At 44.6% G+C, this 21,675-nt stretch overlaps 3 protein-coding genes across 3 annotated transcripts in view; 2 read left to right on the top strand and 1 right to left on the bottom strand.

The window, feature by feature from the left end:
* LOC126562251 (tubulin alpha-8 chain-like) overlaps window positions 1-21,675 on the bottom strand; it is a 395,370-nt gene that overhangs the window by 157,187 nt on the left and 216,508 nt on the right. The window lies entirely within an intron of this gene.
* LOC126562541 (dnaJ protein homolog 1-like) lies at window positions 10,595-11,654 on the top strand. The gene has a single exon (XM_050219086.1). The coding sequence runs from the start codon at window positions 10,611-10,613 to the stop codon at window positions 11,652-11,654; it is 1,044 nt and encodes a 347-aa protein (XP_050075043.1). The 5' UTR covers window positions 10,595-10,610.
* Window positions 15,475-19,425, top strand: LOC126561541 (patj homolog). The gene is made up of 3 exons (XM_050217755.1): window positions 15,475-16,125; window positions 16,702-18,280; window positions 18,490-19,425. Exons 1-3 carry the CDS (start codon window positions 15,556-15,558, stop codon window positions 19,266-19,268), a joined length of 2,928 nt encoding a protein of 975 aa, XP_050073712.1. The 5' UTR covers window positions 15,475-15,555; the 3' UTR covers window positions 19,269-19,425.

The raw sequence follows: 21,675 nt of genomic DNA, 5'->3' as shown, positions 1-21,675 counted from the left end.
TAATGCTGTTTTCGGCGATTTACGGCGTGTACATGTGTATAGTAGAGTATGGCGGATCAGTAAGGAAAAAAAACTGAGGCCATAACCCCGCAAGAGTTCAAGAATGAAACACAAAAAAGGCGACCAGAGTTTGTAAGCGCCTGGCAGTACCAACATTCATCGATTCGCGACGCCAAAAAGTTAAATAAAGTGCAAAAAATTAAAAAAGGCCAGAGAGAGAGAGCGAGCGAGAGAGAGACAGAGAGAGAGAGAGAGAGAGAGAGAGAGAGAGAGAGAGAGAGAGAGAGAGAGAGAGAGGGGGGGGGGGAGCGAGAGAGAACGGACGGACCTTAACAAGAAGGGGTCCAAGAAGGGTGGATTAAGGTTCGATGTGGGGTGCTTGTGAAGGGGGTGAGAAGGGAGCGAGAAATTTTAAAAATAAAATCCCCCAAAAACTCACATTCACGCGGCCGCACTGATAGGACACGACACAACGCACACGTTGCTGGTGGAGCCGAAGGAAAGGCCCGAAACAGCAAATTAAATAATCTGTGTGTGTGTGTGTGAGTGTTTTGTATTGTACCAGTTTATAGACATTAATCTGATTTAACTGATTTTTCCTTTAAGACGGATATACAACTTTCTTCTATCGCCACGATATTGCCATAGCTTTTTATTTGCTGTATTAGAATTACAGAAGTTCTTATCACAAAGGGTTAAGATTCTTAAGAAAAACAGGAAAGATACAACAAAACCGGCACCCGAAGGATTACCAAACGCTTCTTCGTTTGTTTTGTTATCGTTACCAATTATTTACGATGATAACAACACAACACAAAGTGGTGAGAAAAGTTACGGGAATGTTAAACGAAGACATGCCGAGAGTTGTGCCGTTTTCATTCAACAAAACAAAAGCATCGATGGCATTTTTCCCGGGACAACTTTTTCACATTTCTTATTAATAATTTAGCTTTCGAGCGTTCGACCATCGACCAGGGAGTGTGATGATAAAACACACACATTATTTATCGATCCTTATTTTAACACAAACTAATTATCGCTGCTGACCCCGATGTACAGCAGCAAACCCCCATTAGGATGCACTTGGTGACCAATTACATCGAACTGTGTAATGAGATCAATCGAACAGTACTTTTCCTCATCCTCATATGGCTCTTTCCCATTAAACGCCTACAAAAGTTGAAAAGTATGTAATTAAAATAGAATTATTGAATGCAAAACAACAACCTCAACTTTACTCCGAATGTATGATACCCAACAACCCCACTACTAATCTATATACACACCGAAGAACACATGTTGACGGCCGGCTTGGATGAGGGGTCGTGTGCCGCCACAATCGACCCCACACACACACACACAGACACAAGCGCGTGTAGATGGAAAATTCTTGAGCAAGAAGTTTTCCTTTCTAGCAGCTGAGGACACAACCTCCCCCCACGCTTACGACACAAGGGGATGAATCGGGCGAACTTGACGTAATATCCGCTTTGGAACAACAACGGATGAGGCAACGATCTAGCGGAGGTAGAACTGTGAAGTCCTTTTCTACTTCTTCCACTACTGGTGGTGCAGTGCAGCTTGGAAATCTTTTTTGTCACGCAACTACTAATGCGTCATCACAGGTTTTCCCATTTGGAAAATTGTTTTTTTTTTTCTCCGTTTTCAGTAGGTCAAGACGATGACGATAAAATGTCGAAGGCTTGATCAGAGTCAGCTCTATCACACGCGCAACTACATTCGATGTCCTTTTTCAGGGTTTAAGAAGTATTACGTGTCCACCGTTTTTAGTGCGTGTTCTTCAAGAATTCACTGGACCCCACCTAGAGATCACTCCGCACACGTACAACCTAACATTAGCTTGTTTGGTTGTAACCAAACAATTTTTCGAAAGGAATTTTCACTTTTGTTGTCCTGCTAAAGTTTTAAAGAATTTCGAGCAACTGCTTGTTCACACACGCCATTTTCGCGTAGGAGTATTTTCCTAATGTTTTCGCTTCGCGATCGCGATCAAGTGCGAAACGGGAAAAGCAACATACACACATACACACAGTAAGCCAGAGCTCTGCTTTACTGGCAAATTAGAAAAAAAGGAAACAAAACAAAAAAATCACAAAAACCGCGCGAACGATGCTTTTGAGATTCGCGCGCGCCAGCATCCGATCGGAAACTGGTCCCGGTAGCAATCCGGGGCTAAAACAACCTGCCAAACACCGTTGTTGTGAGCTGCTCTGTTCTGTTGCGGATCCATCCTCTGTGGTCAGAGTCGGTTCGACTAGGATCTAGTCGCTCTTTCGTTCATCCCCCCATTGCTATACTTTCTCTCTCTCTCTCTCTCTCTCTCACTCTCTGGTCTCGGTTAGGGTCTATCTTGCGGGGGGACGAAGTTGATGATGGTGATGATCCGTGCCAAAAAATCTCGGATCTCATCACGGAGAGTGGTGAGAAACCGTGCAAACATTCCGTGAGAGTGTGACACGGTGCAAATACATGATCGTGCTGGAAAATCTCTCCTATAATCACCCTTCGCGATGTGTAGGTGTGTTTTTCGGAACACCGCATCACTGTTTCGGGGATCGGTTTAATACACATCCTCCCCGATCGTCTTACATTACCAGTGATTCTCCTCCCCCCAAGAAAGCACGATCATTCATTCGCTTTTATCGCAATGCGCAGGTCAGCCCCAAGAAAAGGAACGCGAAGCGAGTGCATCCACGCAATCTGGTAGCGCTATACCACACTACCAATTGCAAAAAAAAAAAAACATTCACTTTCGCCTCGGTGTGTTCTACCGGGTGTCAAAACGCAGCAGAGCCCCCTTGGGGGCAGAGTTGGAGGAAACAAACCACCGTGCGAAATGGGGGGATTTCTCACCGAAATCACCCCTTAAAAAAATACACCACGTTTCGTCGTGGCAGTAGAAGAAACCGGGGGCGCATATAGTATTCGGCGTACTATTTTTAGCACGATATCATACGGATGAAGAGAGCAGGAGAAATACTGTGTGTGCGTGTGTTTTCCACCCAACCGGCGGCTCACGATTGCAGTGAAATTGAAGAATTTACCAGCAGAACAGCACTAACATGATCGCGCGACCATCGATAGGACCGATGTTTATGAAACTGTTTCAACGCGGGGAAAAAGGTTAAGTTTCGTCGTCTACAAAACATGTAATCCATCAAGGTGTATACAAAAACGCAGAAGATTCAATACAAAAACAAAGGAAAAGGAATTAAGGAGGAGGCGAGAAAGCAGACCCCGCAAGGGGAGACAAGCGACAACGACGAGGTACAGAAATATGTGCGAAGAATGTGAAAAACACACAGTTTACGAGTTCTGAGGAGCGTTCTGCAATTAAGCTGAAAACATTAAGGTTTGATGAACAATTATTGCAGATTTGAGTGACTACATCAGATCTTTTTGGACACATGTATGAGGTTTGATTTCTGAAAAGTTATCTAAAAAACGCGTACATGCATGATAATATATTAAATCTATTGAAAAATCACTTAAGGAAATAGAATTACTGCTAATAAACGTGCCACCGACATCCATCACCTTAGCTAATATATAAACTGTTGGGTTCTTCCTCAGTACTACTCGTGATAAATCCATCAAAAATTTTCTCTGGTAAGAAGTTGAAACATAAAGTTGATTTTTAAGTTCTAGAGTCGATTTTGAACGAATTATTTGTTTAAGGCTATTTTTTCATACTCTAAGGCTTGTTTAGAAGATTGATTCACCTTCTGTGGATCAATGTAAGTGATGATAAAAATGTGTTCCTACATCCGATTAATCCCTCAGCTCATGAATCTATTTCCTCTCGAGAACGAGACCATCGTGTGGGCCAAAAGTATTGAATGAAATGTATCCTACCTCCCAAACACCCACGTGTCAGTGTAGGTTTTAACAAACGCTCATTCTTTACCCACTAATGGGTCTCACAATCCGAGAAAAGTTATTCATTTGAACGATCTTAGCGATCTTGTCCTAACCCCCCCTGATCAACTTTGCTCCACGCAAAGCAAGTGCAACATTCACTGGCGCGTGTTCCTGTCCTTTCCTATTGCAGTCAAGTTGTGTGCGCATGTCTCCTACTACTACTACATCTACTATCACCACTGCTACAACCCATTCCACGCCCAGTAGTATCTTGTTTAATGCGAAACGCGTGTAGTAGCAGAAAAGGAAGTACATAAGCTTAAGGAAGGCCTGTGCAAGCCCTCCGGTCTCCAAAACGGGAGCACACGCACACGCACAGACAGACAGAGGGGGGGGAGGGGGGGGTTTTGGTTTTGCATTCGTGTCCCAGTGCCGCCGTTTCTGTGCTGGTGTGTTTGGGTACTCTCCGTCTCGGACCCGAGGGAACTATATTTAGTTCCCCCGGTTGATCCACTTGCGCCACATATGCTGTTGTTTTGTTCCAATTGCAGCCCGTTCTGTGTCCATGTCGTGTTTCACTGTTGCAAGTGAAATAGCTCGTCTCTCGTGCTGAATGATTCACCATCGAACGATTGATGGTTGGGAAGAGACAGCTCGCTCACACACCCCAAAAACAAGAAGATAAAATGCTACAAAACGTTTTACGTCACACCGACGATTATGATGGGGCCGTAGTTGAAGCTGAAAACCAACCTGCCTGCAGTCTCCACCAAGAAAAAACGCCTACGCCACTAGGAAGGTGAAGGGTTTGTGCGTTTGGATGTCGTAATCTCAGGTGGATTGGGCCACACTTGCTGTCAATTAGAGCACATTCCGCACGTACACACCGGATGTAAAGGAGAATAGTTACACCGACCGGCACCTCTTATCATTCAGTTAGCTCAACGAATATGGCTAAGGCTGACGATCATCAATATCAATTGACACACACACACAAACACCCGATCGGGACAATCTTGCATCCACTAAATAATCATGCAAACACTACCGATAACAGGACCGTAAGGCCTTCTTCGTCCACCTCAACTAGTATCATCTCCCCGTGATGAACTCCACCGCTAGAGCACACGCGATCGTAACGCACCACAAATGCGACCGACTAGATCGAGAGCAGGAGACAAACTTCGCCTGACATTCTATCGCTGAGTGCGTTTCCCGAAACGAAAAACCCCCTTCCCACTCAAGAAGAGATTTAAAGGATGAAACAGAATGGCATTTGCGTGTACAAACGTTACCACCGGCAGATGTAGTCCACCATCTCCACTTGGCACGCCGGGTCGGCTCTATAGCAAGTGGAAAAGACACCATTTAGTGGTGACGATTCGAAATTGCGTACCGTAAAGACAGTGTGGACCGGTCTTGTCACCACACCAATACCGTGCGTCGCTCGGTACAGCTATCGCAATCCTGCCCCTAGACGAGGACACCATCGTTGTGCGTTGTGTATTATTTTTTTTATGAGGATATTTTTAACACGGTACGAAATATCATTCACCATCTCCAACGGTAGCTCACAACACAGGCGGACGCAGGAAAGCAGGAAGACAATTTTGCCGGCAACATTGGCGTGCGCTTTGGATGGATCGGTGATGGTCGGTGGTCTCGGTTTCTGCCCAAAAGAAGAGCAGAGTAATATTTTTTCATCGATCGATCACGCGGTCACATGTTCTGCCGAAAGCCGCGAATGCAACTTCGTATGGCGAATTCGAAAATCTGAGAATAGTTTGTGTACCGGTGGTTGGTGATGAAACCCAGAGTTCCGGGTGCTGTTTTGCGAATGTTGACACTGTACGCAAGATACAGTTAGTCCCTCCATCTATCGAAATGTTCACCCTTTATGGCTGCCTTGTCTAGCTGGATTTTTAATGCGATATTCGTGGTTATGCGAGGTGCTTCTTCGATTAGGTGGAGCACAGATATTCTTGTAGAATTTTTACAGTATTTATGAAGCTTTAACTTTTTTTAAAGGATTTTCTGTTAAAAACTTTCTTTTCCACAATTGTACGTGGGTAATTTTTTGCCCGATATTCTTATCAATTTACAGTCAAATTTTGGAACTGATCTGTGAGTGAATCCGACGTTAAATGGTTGGTAAGATTTGCCGCAATCGTAGAAGGGTTGATGATCGTTTGTGTAATAGCGGACCAAACCTGACCTACACTAATAGATTACTTGTATGAAACAGTCTAATCTTCTCTGGTGCTAGAGCTTCGAGATATCTTGGCCGGTTTCTATTTCTAGCTTTCTTTGATTTAATTTTACCGCTAGCTGGATAGTCAAGCAAGTAGATATGCTCTGATTGGCATCTTTTGGGAAAGAAAGTCAAAGGAAAAATTACATCTTTACACATCTGACTACCTTCCACAACCAATTGGAATGTAATGGGCGCAATCTTCTTATCAGAATAACCATTTTCACCCGCTTGTTCCTGTTCGATTCTATTCAGAAATTGATATGGTAATCTTTTCTTCGCAATGCCAAAGAGCAGTTATACCTTTCACTCTTAACTTCAACATTATCTCGCCGGCATTATCAATAGAAAACGAATTTAAAAAACCACCCATTGCCTCCACTGGGGTCGAGCGCGATACATTGTGTGTGTAAGTAAAATAAAGCACAAGAGCTTTGTTTCGTCGGGGGCAGATTCAGCATGTTTGAATGTTATATTGTTCAGCTCGGGGAGCCCGGTTTGACCGATAACACTCGAACGGCGTGTTGCATTCGATGTTTCTCAACCGTGAGGTATACGGGAGCTACCGATTGGCTACAATTTCACGGCCAGGCTTTGCCTCCCCGCGTGTACGTTCTAATTCTGGTCGCTTTTTGGTACTTTATCGCTTTATGTAAATTCCGGACCCTCTCCTGGTGGCGTGTTACTTATTCAACGTTTGTTTTGTTACTGCTTCTCATCATTTTTGGTGCCAAATTGTTTCCTAAAATGAAATCAGAGTTTAGTAATGCAAACCATTACCAGTGCAGCGGCACTCGACATCAAAGAGCAATCAAAAGCGAGAAAAAGACAGAGAGCTGATCATCTATGCACACGTATTACGAAAAAGCTTATCATTATGCAAGCGCACTTGTGGTTCTCGGGCGGGGAACATCTACTTCCATTCTATTGGCCCCACCGACTAGCAGCATCATCATCATCATCGGTCAATGTTCTAAGGCTGATGGCTCTGACGTCTCCCTGCAACCGAGATGCGATGCGATCGTGTATGCGGCTTCCAGTGCTTTCTTCCGGGAAAAGAACTGAGATGTATGCACACAGCAGGGGCAAATTCCCTCAATCAAAACATCATCCGCAAGGAACGAATATTACTAATGTGCCATGCCATGTGCCCTACAGATGGATTAATTCAAGGATGTAATTCCCCCGATTTGGTGTCGACGACGTGTAGGAGAGTAGATGAAGGTTTCGCAAAATTTCTTCCGTTTAGCTAACAAACACCTGATAGGAATTTTATTTGGCGCCATGCCATAGGAGATTGTACCTACAGTGGTGGACGAAACGATAAGAATTCTATCTCAGTAGTAATTCGTATTTTGTAACTTTCCCTTTACCCTTTATGCCTTATGTTCGATTCTATTCAGAATCGTTTATATGAGAAGAGTTTTATTTGGTAATACAGTTTTTCTTTGTGTTTTCGTGTGGCTTCGACACTGGTATTAAAAAATCTTCCTCCAAATAATATCTCCAAGATCTTGTTGATCCAATCCAACAAACCAATTTTTCCTTCTCCGGCTGATTTGGTCGATATTCTCTACATTGCTGTCCTCCACAAAATGCCTTTTCCATCTCAAGCACATCGGCCTATTTGTTGTGGTAAATGTTGACCTTTGATCCAAAATTTCCAGCTTCCTGAGCCCTCCGATGCTCATCCACGATTGTAAGCTACGATCCATTTAAAGCTTTATAGACCGGCTACTGATGGCCATATGTTCCGGGAGGTCCTATTGTTTTGCGCAACACTGTTAATCTGACAGATGTACAGATTGAGACATTTCGTCCAGACCGAAAGAGGCCAGCCTGTGATGATATTTATCTGCTGGAATGTGTTTATCTTTTGCAATATCATTTTTCACGTGTCATGTGTCGCTGCCACTTTCCAGGCGAAGGAATGAATTTTCATCACATTACTAGCGACAAAGACTGTGAAAATTTAGGACAAAGTAGGCCTAACATATTAGGGCTTATTCTACGTATTCGAATCAACCATGATAGCAACCGTGTGTGCGTCGGTTTTTTTTACCGTAGAACGGTTCACACACAAAATGGTTCGAAAAACGCACTGCGCCGAAACTGCGTTTCATTCTTTGCCCAATGACACCCTCCCTCTCGGACAGAAACACGGCAAACACCACTTCTTGCCACACTGCATTCCAACAGATTGGTGTGCTGCGGCAGACAGGTTGGATGCGTAGGAGAGCGAAATGCGATCGGTCCCCCTTTCCGACTGTGGCTGCATAGAAAAGGAAAATGGCTCTCGGTACAGGGCGTATTGAGTGTAGGGAAACCGTGTGCCCACAGTGCAGAAATAGCGCAAATCGACCAGGTCGGCAGCGGTTGAACGGGCACACGGGCATGGTATGTACGAGGCGCACGACTCCGTGCCTTATTACTGTGATGAGGTGCAGAGAGTAAGTTTCTCCTTCGTATCTGCTTTTCTCCGCAAGAAAATGGGTAACCTAAAATACGAGGTGCTGAAGACACACACGATTCCACCGGACATATCTTACGAACTTAACCAAATAACACGGCTGGCTTGTCGAGAAGAAACACTCACTTGTATTTTCCTATTGATAAACGGGTACGTTTTCACTGCCCAAGGCAAAGGGGGAACCCAACTTCAATCACGCACAATTTAACTGTTTCGGAACCCGAACTTCACTGCTGCACCGACAAACACCGAAATTCCGGTGGAATTGCAACCGCTACACCCTGAAACAAGCTCTTCTGCTATATTCGGTTCACGAAAAAGGCTTTCGGTAGGCAGGAATTTGACGCACACACAATATACACTGCACACAGGCGCGCGCACACACACACACAATCTGCAATTAGCACACGCACAACACAATTTGTGCCCCGTTCGTTTCAAGGGAAGAAACTCCACAACTCCCTCTCAAACACACCGCTGCCGATTAACGCACAGCATTTAGCTCTTCTATCCACGGGAAACTGTACCGATTTCGCTGTATTCCCGGGATGAACCGGGTTGTGATTTTTTTTTCGGGGGACGAGAAAATTTAGCTCCACCGTTCCAAGTGGTTGAGATTGTGTGTTTCGTCGTGGTTTCGTCGGACGAGCCCAAAGAAGAGGAAAAATCTCGTCAACAGGAACAGTGGGCTCGCGCTCACTTGCCGGTGGTCAACATAATTACCGGTGACAGTTGATGAGTATGTTTTTTGTTGTTTAAATTCAATTATTTGTTCGCTTCGTGTTATAGTCAAATTTTTCAAACTTTTACTAAATTCGTAGTCGCTGTTTTTAAACATATTTAATCAGCTGCTATCATAAACTAGGAACGAGCTGGTTGGATGCCTAAACTATTTCACTACAAATACACGAACACTGTGTTGCGACGATCTGGATGGTTGACAGCATTTTGGCGGCAATATTGTGAGCTCGCATGTACACGTGAGCAACGTTCAGTGCCGGTTATTATTTTTAAATAATAAATTTGTTACGCCCACGAGACTCTTGTGCCCATGATTTTTCATGTTTTTGTGGCCGTTCGTGGCCACCGAAGCTGAGTTTTATATGACAGCTCTTCATGAGTTAACGGCCTTCTAGATTACGCCGGCCATTGTATGGCTTAACGGATTTGGCAGATACCACGTAGTTAGATAGTCAGCCCTCACTGAGCTAACGGCCCGGAAGGAATTTAAATCCATGATCCTGATGTGTGAATAGCGGTGTCGTTGTCACCACTCCACCGGACTGCCTATAGGTACGATAGGTCTCGATATCGATTAAGAAGGACCAGTGGTGCAGGACAGTCTAACCAGCCACGGATAAAATCAAGTAAAAAAAGAAAAAATTCCCATAACCATGACCCTTGCAAAATTTTTAATTCAATTCCTACCGTAATTAACAGCAGCTAGTTCTGCTCGAAACAAAAACCGCTTGAATTCATCGAGGATTGAATTTTCGAGTGCAAATTGACGTTTGTGCTCAGATGCTGACGCTGACAGCTCAGCTGAAGTTTCCAGTCGGTTCTAGACGGGCTTCGAGAAGCATCTAGAAAAAATGTTTTCATATAAAGCTTCCGTCAGCGGCCGATGGCGAAGGTTATGAAACACGAGCAAGCAACAGGAAAGCAAGCGCGACTCGTTTGTTGTTTCCTGGAGACGAAAAGGAGAAAAATCTCGGTGAAACAATACGTAATTTAGTGTGCTAAAACTTAGCAAACCAGTAACATTGAAAAGTAATCTGTGTGTGAAATTTCCAAGTGTAAAGAGACTATCAAAATCACACAAGGGACAATTGAACTGAGGTGAAAAATTCCTGTGGCAAAAGACAGCTAACGGTGCTGTGTGTACAATTTCGAATCAGAACGTTCTGGAACAGCTATCGACCGTCCGTGTGCGTGCGTGCCCGTACGGTTATTTTATAGTGCGCAAGAACACCGTTAAGTAACAGTAAAAACAAACACAGAGCAAAAATGGGTAAAGATTTCTACAAAATTCTCGGCGTGTCGAAAAGCGCGAGCGATGATGAGATCAAGAAGGCATACCGTAAGCTGGCGTTGAAGTATCATCCGGACAAGAACAAATCACCGCAGGCCGAGGAACGGTTTAAGGAGGTGGCGGAAGCGTACGAGGTGCTGTCGGACAAGAAAAAGCGCGACATCTACGACCAGTACGGGGAGGAGGGTCTGAAGGGTGGTGCCGGTGGTATGCCCGGTGGCGCTGGGCAGAGTGGACAGTTCCAGTACAATTTCCACGGTGATCCACGCGCCACGTTCGCACAGTTCTTCGGCACAAGTGATCCGTTCAGTGTGTTCTTCGGTTCCGATGGTGGTGGTAACATTTTCCACCAGGAGATCGACGGCGATCCGTTCGGGTTTGACGGGCGAGGTAATATTGGTGGATTTCCGGGTGGTGCGTTCCGGTCGCAATCGTTCAACGTGCACGGTTCCCCACAGCGTAAGCAAAAGCTGCAGGATCCAGCGATTGAGCACGATATGTACGTTTCGCTGGAGGACGTGAATGCGGGTTGCCAGAAGAAGATGAAGATCTCGAAGATGGTAATGGGGCAGGATGGTTCCGCGCGGAAGGAAGAAAAGATACTGAACATCAACGTGAAACCGGGCTGGAAGGCGGGCACGAAAATCACCTTCCCGCGCGAAGGTGACCAAATTCCGGGCAAAGTTCCGGCTGACATTGTGTTCATCATACGGGACAAACCGCACCAACACTTCAAGCGCGAGGGCAGTGACATTAAGTACACGGCGAAGGTTTCCCTTCGGCAGGCACTGTGCGGTACGGTCATAAAGGTACCGACGTTAAGCGGTGAAACTCTCAGCATCTCGACGGTGGGTGAAGTCATCAAACCACACACGGTGAAGCGTCTACAGAACAGGGGGCTGCCGTTCCCGAAGGAACCGAGCCGGAAAGGTGATCTGGTGGTTGCGTTCGATATCCAATTCCCCGACCAGGTGTCCTCAAGCGCGAAAGAAATCATTGCGGATCTGTTCCCAATGTAAAGAAGGGGAACGAAGAGAAGAGAAAGAGCGAGCTGTGGCGACTCAACACCGCACGGAAAATCCCTTACGAGCGACTCATAATCCATCATCCCATCCGACGAATGTACACATTTTCAACATCGTTCTCGAACGTTCCACGCGCCCGAAAACGAGGAGAAAGAGAAGGGACGTGGCAGATCATCATTGGCGGGAGATTCAATGTCGAGGCCAAACGAACCAACAGGTGTAACTAGGCCCGGGTGGCCGACCACTAGCCATCCGGATGTCGCACACCAAGAATAAAGAGAGAAGGTTCTAGTAGCATCCACAACAAAACACCTTTGCCTAGTGCGCTGCCCATATCCCCCACATTGAAGTGACTGATAGACTACGTGACTATGGGGGTTGTGCATTCGCCAGCTGGAATGCATGCTTCGCACCGCACCGGGGTGGTGGGAGGTGACATCTCCATCAATCTACTCCTTTACCCGCCACCTCCATATAGTCGCCACCGTTAACCCGTCTATCCGTGGTTACTGCGTCGTTTAAAAAGAGAGATGCATCGGATGTGCGCTAAATATGTATCACTAAGCGTGTACGCGTGTGTGTGTTTGTGTATTTTGGCGCCCTCTATTGGCATAGCCTAGTAACCGCAGCAGCAGCAGTGAGAAAACAGCGCTGTGCAGGAGCGAAAATTCTAGAAGGAAAGGTGTGCGCATCGCGTGGTAGTTCGTTCGGTTTAAATAGCTCACCATCATCATCGTCACCGTCATCATCTCGTCCGCATTTTGGGTTATATAGGGAGGGCGTGTTGTTAAGATTCCAAAGAGAGGGAAAACTACTACGGGGAGGTTGGTAGTAAAAGAAAGTCATTGGGCAATAGTACGTAGTAGGCCATGATTTTAAGGGCAAAAAAGATGCTTGCGTTTGTGCGGATAGGGGAGGCGTTCCATTCTCTGTGGAAAGTAGGAAGAAGATATAGGGAAAGGGAGAAAGTAAGCATGAAAATATGTACCTTTTTTCCGTTAAGAGTAATTTCAAATCTAAGCATAGTGAGTTGCATGATCCCTACGCTGGACGAGGAAAGGAACAAAACATTGTGTGTATATATGTACCAAGGATAGTGATGTGAGCGTGTGTGTAAGGGGTACTGTTAAAAAAGGGAGGGAAAATATTTGTTATTTTAGGGAAAGCTTACTTTTTAGTTAATGTTTGCGAAAAGAGCGAGGTAAAAGAGAAACAACCATAACAAGACAGGGACCTAGGGTCGATGCTTTGCCAAATATTAGCACAAACACACATAAGCACATAAACACCATCATCTTCGAGGGTGGCTATTTAGGGGGTAATAGCTAAATCCATCCACCCGACCCTCTCTCTGAAGAAATCTGCCTATTAAGACACTGAATGCATCCCTAGGTTTGTGTAGTAGAAAGACTGAACTAATGTTTGCTAAAAAATGGTATTATATCAGAATAATCCCGGAAATATGTATCAGTACCCAGGACAAAGAAAAAAATCAATCCCCCCCCACACCACCCCTTGCCACTCTCGAATGCGATGGTGTTTACGTTTGTATGTATTTTGTGCTCTTTGTGCTAAAGGTCCGTAAGGCGATGGCTACACGAATGAATGGTTGTAAAAATGGATTAATAATATTATTGAGTACGTTCTAGTACACACACAAAATACATCAAAGAACAGAAAAAATCAGAGGACTGGAAAGTAGAATCTAGTTTTCCCACCTCATCTCCATCTTCTGTCCCCATTCTCCCCTCCTTTCTTCTGATACACAGCTGTGTACCATTCAATGTATGATTTTAGTAAATTAACTCAAATTGAGATCGATTATTTTCTTCGTAAAAGTTGTTAAGCTTACTTATTTTAATGTTAAATAAAATCGCAAGAAAGCTTGTGAAAATGTACGGAAAATATAAAAATTCTCATTCTTTTATTAGTAGTTTAGCTATCCAGTATGAAAGAAATGAATTGAATTGCGTTTTAAAATGGTAAGTTGATATGGGTTTTTGGGGCAATTTTTGTTTACATCGCGAATAATTCTCTCGGCTCAACGACAGCGTTCGAGACGTTGCTAGCAATACTGTACGGTCAGCTGTTTAAAAGCAAACGACGACGCACACCGCCGCGTTCCATAGCTTGTGGCATTTAATTGTGCATTTTTCAACCAAATTTCTAACCAGGTTGGATGCAGAAGCTGGGAATGTTTTGATTTCTTCATGCCCATCCTCTGTCCCCACTTCTTGGACGCTTTAAATAAACTGTACCGTTTGTCGACAAACAGAAAGGGGATGCCGCGCATAATCGAGAAGGAACACGAACGATTACGCCATCAGGTGGTGGCGTTTGTTAATAGTGTTGGAGCGGTGTTCGATAGGTTCGATGCATTGTCTGTGTATTGAAGTGGAGCGGCGGAATCCAACCCCAGCGGAATCACGTTGTTCGGGAAGGCTCGATTTTATTACGCGATGGTAGTGATACGAACTAGAAGAGACACGCGTCACACAAGGCACGTGCCGTTTACACGGGTGCTCCATTCGCATCATGCTAATTTGTCGTTGTTGTCCTAGAAGGTTGCTTGCTAGAATGTGGAACATTCTTCTCCTGTAGGTGAAAGTAGATGCGAAACGTTCTTTGCCTCCGTGGTCCAGTTGGAGTTTCGTAAATTTGCAGCGTAAAGCAGCTAGTCATATCTATTTTTAGCAATGGACAGTCTAAAAAAGACCTTGCAGCAAAACGTCCAGGCGATAGATAGATAACGAAAAGCATGGACATTTTTTCTCTTATCATCAACCGATCGTAGCTGACGTTTAACGCTTTATGTTAGATATATTATGTTAAAACTATGTTGTACAACAACTTTTCAATTTAAATTTTAAAAACATCATGCAACGAATCGTACAGGTCGGAACCAAATCTTATCCGAATTAGCGGGTAAACAATAAATCAAGAAAATTTTAAAAAGACAGCCCAATGTTTTCTGATGCTGCAGTGCGAAAGAAGTCCATGATAAAACAGGTGCATGCGTTAATTTTAGTTTGAGTTAATTTTATTGGCTTTTTTTTAAGTGCGACTATGTAAACTACAAAGTAGGTCAACTAAAGCTACTATCGAATTTCATCAGTTTTGTGTTCTACAGTTCAACACCGAGATAGTCCGTCACGTAATAATGTTTTTAGAGCTAGGATCCCGACGAGATTCGATATCCGGTTGTGCACTTTGCAGATTGGCGCCTTAAACGCCTCGGACAATGAACATAAATCGCAACAAAATTTGAGAAAATTGTCAAAATTCAAATTGTTTTTCTATTCAATTTTTTTTTCTTTTTCTTTGGGCAATCTCATGAGTACTTTGCCTGTCATGGGAAACGGCCCGTATAGGTTTCGAACTCCGGTGCTGCCGTGTGAAGACCGGTGCCGCTATCGCCTTGGTCACCGAACTGCTCCGCAGTTTTTTTAAAAGAGATATGAATGTAAATGTAAACACTTCATTCAAATATTTGTAATTATTGTAAATTAATTTTTATCTGGGAGAGAATCATTATAAATGTCTAAAATTTCTAAACAAAAGAAAATCCGACAACTCAACGTATTTCTAAGTGTACGAACCCTGTATTGGTCTAGATGAAATTCCACCCCAAAACATCAGCTGTCAACAACGTCACCACATTTGACAGTTGTTTGTGTGCGTTTTTTTATTCATCCCTTGTGTGCACGTAAACACATAATTGGAAAGGAATTTTTGCTGTGCGTAGGGGGACAAAAAAGTGTGAAAAGAGGCGTATCACTTGCGACAACGACACAAAAGACTCTTTTCTGTGTTTCGCTTAATGCACGATTGCATTAGTATTTTTCGGTAGCGTGCGTGCGTGTGTGATTCTAGTGGCCGTAGAGTGGTGTAGTGCATGCATGCAAACGCGAAGATGCATCTCTCTAGCGATGTCTCGAACGCGCTCAAGCACATCGAAATCATCAAGCAGACGGTCGAAGAGATGGAGCCCAACAAGCTGCAGCTCAATGTAAGCGACGACCTGAAGCTGGTGCTTGATCTGCTGCAGGATCCGGTATTTCGTAACATCGTCCAGATCCAGGATTCGTTGGCCGAGCTGAATCATCAGATCACGCAGCACCCATCGATACTGCCAGGAGACTTTGACATTGCGAACAGTGGCGAACTGGTGCTAAGTGTCCCACCCGGGACGGATCTGTTCGAGGCGGACTATCAGGATGAGCAGCGTGTCCCATCCGCCCAGATTTCTCCCGGAAGTCCCGGTCCGGGGGGTATGCTGGTGGTGACGCAGCCAAAGCTGAATCAGTTCGACCATTCGCAGCTGGCCGGGGCCGGGGTTGGTGGATCGATGGGACAGGCAGCAGTAACCCTACAACAACAGCCCCTGGATGCGCAACAGTTATTGAATGTCTCGATGAAGCTGAACAACGAACCGTCGCTGTTCGAGGTGCCTTCGATTGTTCAAGTATTTTACTTTTTTCATCTCTTTTCAAAGGCGCACACGCACACACATCACTATACACTTGTCATTGGAGGTGTCGATAATCGATTTTCTAATTTTAGCATTATTGAATTATTGAAGCAGATAATTGCTTGCCTCATTAGTAGTTGATAATTTCTTAGCCTAATCAAACCACAGAACATAAAAGCTTCGTTTGAATAGAGATCGATCTGGCGGGTAGACCACAACATGCTATCAGTGAGTTTTGGTTGTCTACTACCGGCAATCACACCTGTACCAATAGAGGCCTTAAATATTTGAAGATCCTCAATCTTGGTCACTGCATGATAAGAAATAGTCCACTGATTCAGTTATTTAAAAAAAATGGGAGCTTACATTCGTTCCTGCGTGGAAAGCACTCTAAGGGAGCACTAGCAGAGCAATGTTAAATTGTGAACATTAGTATCTGTCTCCTTGGTTTTGGCTTCAGATCCGATCAGTTCACTGCTAAATAACTATTCCCTCCATTGACACGTGCAAGTGGTTATTCAAACCAGCTAAGGTTCTTTCCACTAATGATTCCTTTGCTTCCCATTGCAGGATCACCATCACAAACTTCATCCGGAGCAAACCGATCAGCATCCTCTCGGAGGACCGTTTGCCGACTCACCGAAATCTGTGCCCGAAACGATCGTTGCTGGTGCTACTCCAGCCGATTGGTCCCGCATTCTCGACATCGAGCTGGTCAACGACGGAACCGGGCTAGGGTTCGGTATTATCGGGGCCCGTACAACAGGTGTTACCGTGAAAACGATACTAGCCGGTGGTGTGGCTGATCGCGACGGTAGACTAAAGAGTGGCGATCAGATTCTACAGATCGGTGATGTTAATCTGCACGAGATGGTGTCGGAGCAAGTTGCCTCCGTGCTGCGCCAGTCCGGAACGCACGTACAGCTCGTGGTAGCTCGACCAATTGATCCGGCCACTGTAGCTACGAACGAGTACGACCATTCCGCCATCGTGCCAACGGTGCTGTTGGCAAACCCTTTGAAACTTAAACAATATCTAGCCGATTCCGGTTTTGGCGATATTTATGGCGTCTACTCGATCACAAACTTAGACAGCCCTGGGTTGGACAATCCGTTCGGCAAGGAAAGCCCACTGCCAGACTTCCCCGAAACGGAAGTGTTTACGGTGGAATTGCGAAAGGATCAGAATGGGCTGGGCATCACGATTGCCGGGTACGTGTGCGAGAAGGAGGAACTGTCGGGAATTTTCGTGAAGAGCGTCTCACCGGGCAGTGCGGCCGATTTGAGCGGCAAGATACAGGTGAACGATCGCATCATCGAGGTGGACGGTCAGTCGCTGCACGGTTTCTCCAACCATCAGGCTGTGGACGTGCTGAAACAGAGCGGGCACGTGGTGAAGCTCTGTCTCGAGCGATATCTACGCGGTCCGAAGTACGATCAGCTCCAGCAAGCGATTGCCGCGAATGAGATGAAACCTCCAACACCGGCCACACCACCACCACCGCTCATTCCAACCGATCTGTCCAAGTACGGTAGCAACATTCTCGACATTTTGCCTCCTCAGGCACTGCAACGCACTCTGGGAACAGAGCACGAGCTTCAGGCGGAGGCTGAGGAAGACTTGGACGAGACGGAAATTATCGGCGGGATGGGTGGTGATACTTCTACCGTGCTAATGGCTAGCCACAAAAAACTATCCCGTGCGAAAGATTCGATCGATACGCAAGAATATCGGGAAAAGATTAAGGAGGCAACGATCATCGGTGATGGAAGCGTGTTGGAAGAACCGAACGTACTGATGGACGCTACCAACCCGGTGGCAATTGCACGACATCATCAGAATGCTGCGGTGAAGCTGCGTAGTTCGCTAAAGGGTGCTGCTAGCACGGTGGAAGAAGTTGCCCAGGAGCAGGACCCAGACAGTGCGTACATCGTGAAGAAGTGGACCAACATTCTGGGTCCGGAGGTACAGATCATAGTGGCAAACATTCGCAAGTTTGCTGCCTCGAGCGGGTTGGGTATTTCGCTCGAGGGAACGGTCGATGTAGAAGGTGGCAAGGAAGTGCGTCCGCATCACTACATCCGGTCGATCTTGCCGGAGGGACCGGTAGGACAGAATGGACTGTTGCGTTCGGGTGATGAATTGCTCGGTAAGTAATTATTGCAATTGTAAAAGAAGAAAGTGTTCCTCGTTTTCAATTATGTGCTTTTTACGAGGAATTCCTGTCAACTATGGGCCGACTTATGACTCACTCACTCACTCGTTTCGGTTCATGGATGATATAAATCTCTTTACCCACTCTTTATTTTCTGATTCAAATTTCGACGTTAAATTAATCATTCTCTGTTTTTTTTTCAGAGGTTAATGGACAACGACTGCTCGGGATGAACCATCTAAAAGTGGTTTCGATCCTGAAGGAGCTACCACAGGACGTGTGTATGGTGTGCGCCCGTGGTGATCCAGACCTGTTGCGCTTTACCGAGGAGCAGCTGATTAGCTCGCTTGAGCAGGACGCCGCCAAACGCAACACTCAGCACCATCATCCCCAATTGCACGGTAGTTTAACACCTTCGGAGCGTTTGGTTAAAGCCAAATCGGACGGTAGTTTGGCGACTACGAACGGTACCGGCATTGGTGGCGGTGCGGGTGGTGTCGGCGTTGGGGATGGATTTTCCAAAATCAAATCACGCAGCCTCGAACCACTAACGGGACTAGCAATGTGGAGCTCGGAGCCACAGATTATCGAACTCATCAAGGGAGAACGTGGACTTGGCTTTTCCATCCTCGACTATCAAGATCCGCTCGATCCGAACGATACGCTGATCGTTATCCGTTCGCTTGTACCGGGTGGTGTGGCACAGCTTGACGGCCGACTCATACCCGGAGATCGTTTGCTGTTTGTTAACGATACGATCCTCGAGAATGCTTCGCTCGATCAAGCAGTGCAGGCACTGAAGGGTGCCCCGAAGGGTGTAGTACGCATCGGTGTTGCGAAACCATTGCCGATGCAGGATTCCTCCCTTGCCGGACCACCACCGTTCGATGAGAAGAGTTTGACCGAGAGTGGAAATGGAGCGATCGGTTCCGGTAGCGGCAAGATGCTGTCACTAGCGAAGCCAGATATAATAATGGAATGAGGATGTTTAGTCATAAGCAGAAATGAATATGAGCGCTTTTCGGAGCTGTACCTCCGGCTGGACGCCCTGCTTGAGTTGATTGACGGTGCGACCAATGCCGAACGGTTTGTCGTTTAGTTCGGTACCGGTTCCGATACCGTCTACCGCCGCCCAACCACAAAACCAATACCAACCAACACCTACACCAAAAACACCACCAGCAATACTGCAATCGTTAAACGGCACCTTTCAACAAGGCGAAAAAGCGAAAACGAAGCATAAGACCGCTCAGCACCAAATACCTTTCCCCTCGAGAAAATGAAAACAAAAGCCTTGTTACTAAAGTGAATGCTCCCCTTACCCCCTCCCTGTATGCGCTTGGCTTTTGGAATGTTTTACATTTTTGCAAGGACGCGCTTTTGTTGGGTTGTGTACCCTGGCCGGCACATAGCAGTTCAAATGTTTCGGCTCTGCCTTTCCATTAATTGCTCTCTTATACTTCCACATCTGTTTTAGTGTCATCGTACGTAACGTAGTCAGATTCTATAGATGTCCCATGTACCATTCATTATGCATAAAACATCCTCCATCCCTAAAAATACGATCCTCCAAATGCACATTGCACCGACGAACGTTTTGTTCGAAGAAAGCCAACAGCCATATATAAAAGAGGCATATTGAGAAGAGAGAAAATGGCGTAATAGTATTCAAAAGTAAAAAGTAAAAAAAATCGAACCATCCTTTTCTCTATCACACAACACACAAACATACAAAATCAAACATGTCAGAAATTATTAAAACGAAGCACCACATGAGTAAAGGAAAGCAGCGAAAGATAATTAAAAGTACTTACGAAATACTTAAAGCATATGAAGAAGCTTTTTACACACTAATAAGAGCACACTAACACTTCTGCCGTTTGTTCTTAACGTTGCGCACTTTGCACATGTAAAAAAACGAAAAAAAAAAAATGGAACGTATCCTATCTTTCCAAACCAGATTTCGTCTTGGAAGAGTGTAAGTTTTGTTTTGTTTTTATTTGATGCTGAATAACCGTTTTAGAAATGATTCGATTTAGTTAAATAATTTTAGTAAAATGTGACCCGTTCTCGATGTATGCGAATTTAGTTAGCCTAATTGTTTTAGTTCAATGTTTCCAAGTTGTTATTTTATAGATTTACTACTGAGTGCTTGTGTGGCTTTGTTACGAAAAACGGAATTAATAGTTTTCTAGCATCAAAAATACTTTCCTGGTTTTTACACGCAACTACAACTATACTCACTCACACACACACACATACACACGTATAAAATGCACCTCTTGGCAATGAAAATGAATGTATCACCACTCTATACCCGCCCACCATACGGCTATCACTAATTCATGGCACTGCACTTCACATATTCATACCAAACTAGTGTGTAGAACAGTCGAATAACTCATATATTTCATCTTGTGCGTTTTGTTTGTTAAGAAGACTCAATCTAAAGTGCATACTCTCTCTCGCTATCTTGCTCACACACCTATCGTTTAATATGTTATCGTCAAAATTGTGTTTTCTTTGTGCTGAATGCGAAGCTTCAAGCGTGCGTCTGCTTGCCTGCTTGAGGTACAAACATACACATAAATTTTAAATATGTGTGTGTTGTTTTATTATTCTTCCTTTATCGAGTTCATTCTAAAAACAAACAAAAAAGTGTCCTTTTAAAATATTATGTTTCATTTTTCCTAAACGAACACTACAAAATCTTCTCGCTCGTACTCGCGCATGATCTTACGCAAGCAAAAAAGAGAGGACATAAAAAAACGGAACAAACAACAACCTCAACACAGAAAGCAGCACAGAAAAGCCAACGGTGGATTATTGATTTCTGACTTATGACGTTAATTGGATGAAAACAAAATATGCAAAGTGAACGGAAGAAGAGAAGAGAACAAAACAACACTTAAAAAAAAATGCTACGAAACAATCGATAACACGAAGATTGGAAGAAAATGGAAGTAATGAAGAAACACGGTAAGGGATTAAAAGCTAAGTGGGGCAAAAATTAGCAACAAAAATAGACTAGTAGCACGTGAACATAGTGAACCACTAGAGCAGAAGAAGCAAAAGCATTGCAAAAACAAAACAAAAAATAATTAAAGACATGAAATAGCAATGGGATATAAAGCATGGTACCGGGAAGATAGGAAGTAGAACAGAATAGACGACTAAACGTTAACTAGAGTACGAATAAACGTTGTGCTACAAGTGGAAAAAGGAAGCAAAAACAAATAGAAATCATGAGAGTGAAGCAAGTTTAAATTCAACGTGGAATGAATCTCTCATTCAGCTTGGAATGCTAAGAACAGAATAGGTACGTACTACATGGTAGGTTTGTCTCTGTCTCTGTGTGTAGTATACCAGCGTAGCCCGGACATTGTTGG

Source organism: Anopheles maculipalpis, chromosome 3RL, assembly GCF_943734695.1.
Source record: "Anopheles maculipalpis chromosome 3RL, idAnoMacuDA_375_x, whole genome shotgun sequence".
Classification (NCBI taxonomy): Eukaryota; Metazoa; Arthropoda; class Insecta; order Diptera; family Culicidae; genus Anopheles; species Anopheles maculipalpis.
This window is presented reverse-complemented; position numbering and strand designations above follow the sequence as displayed.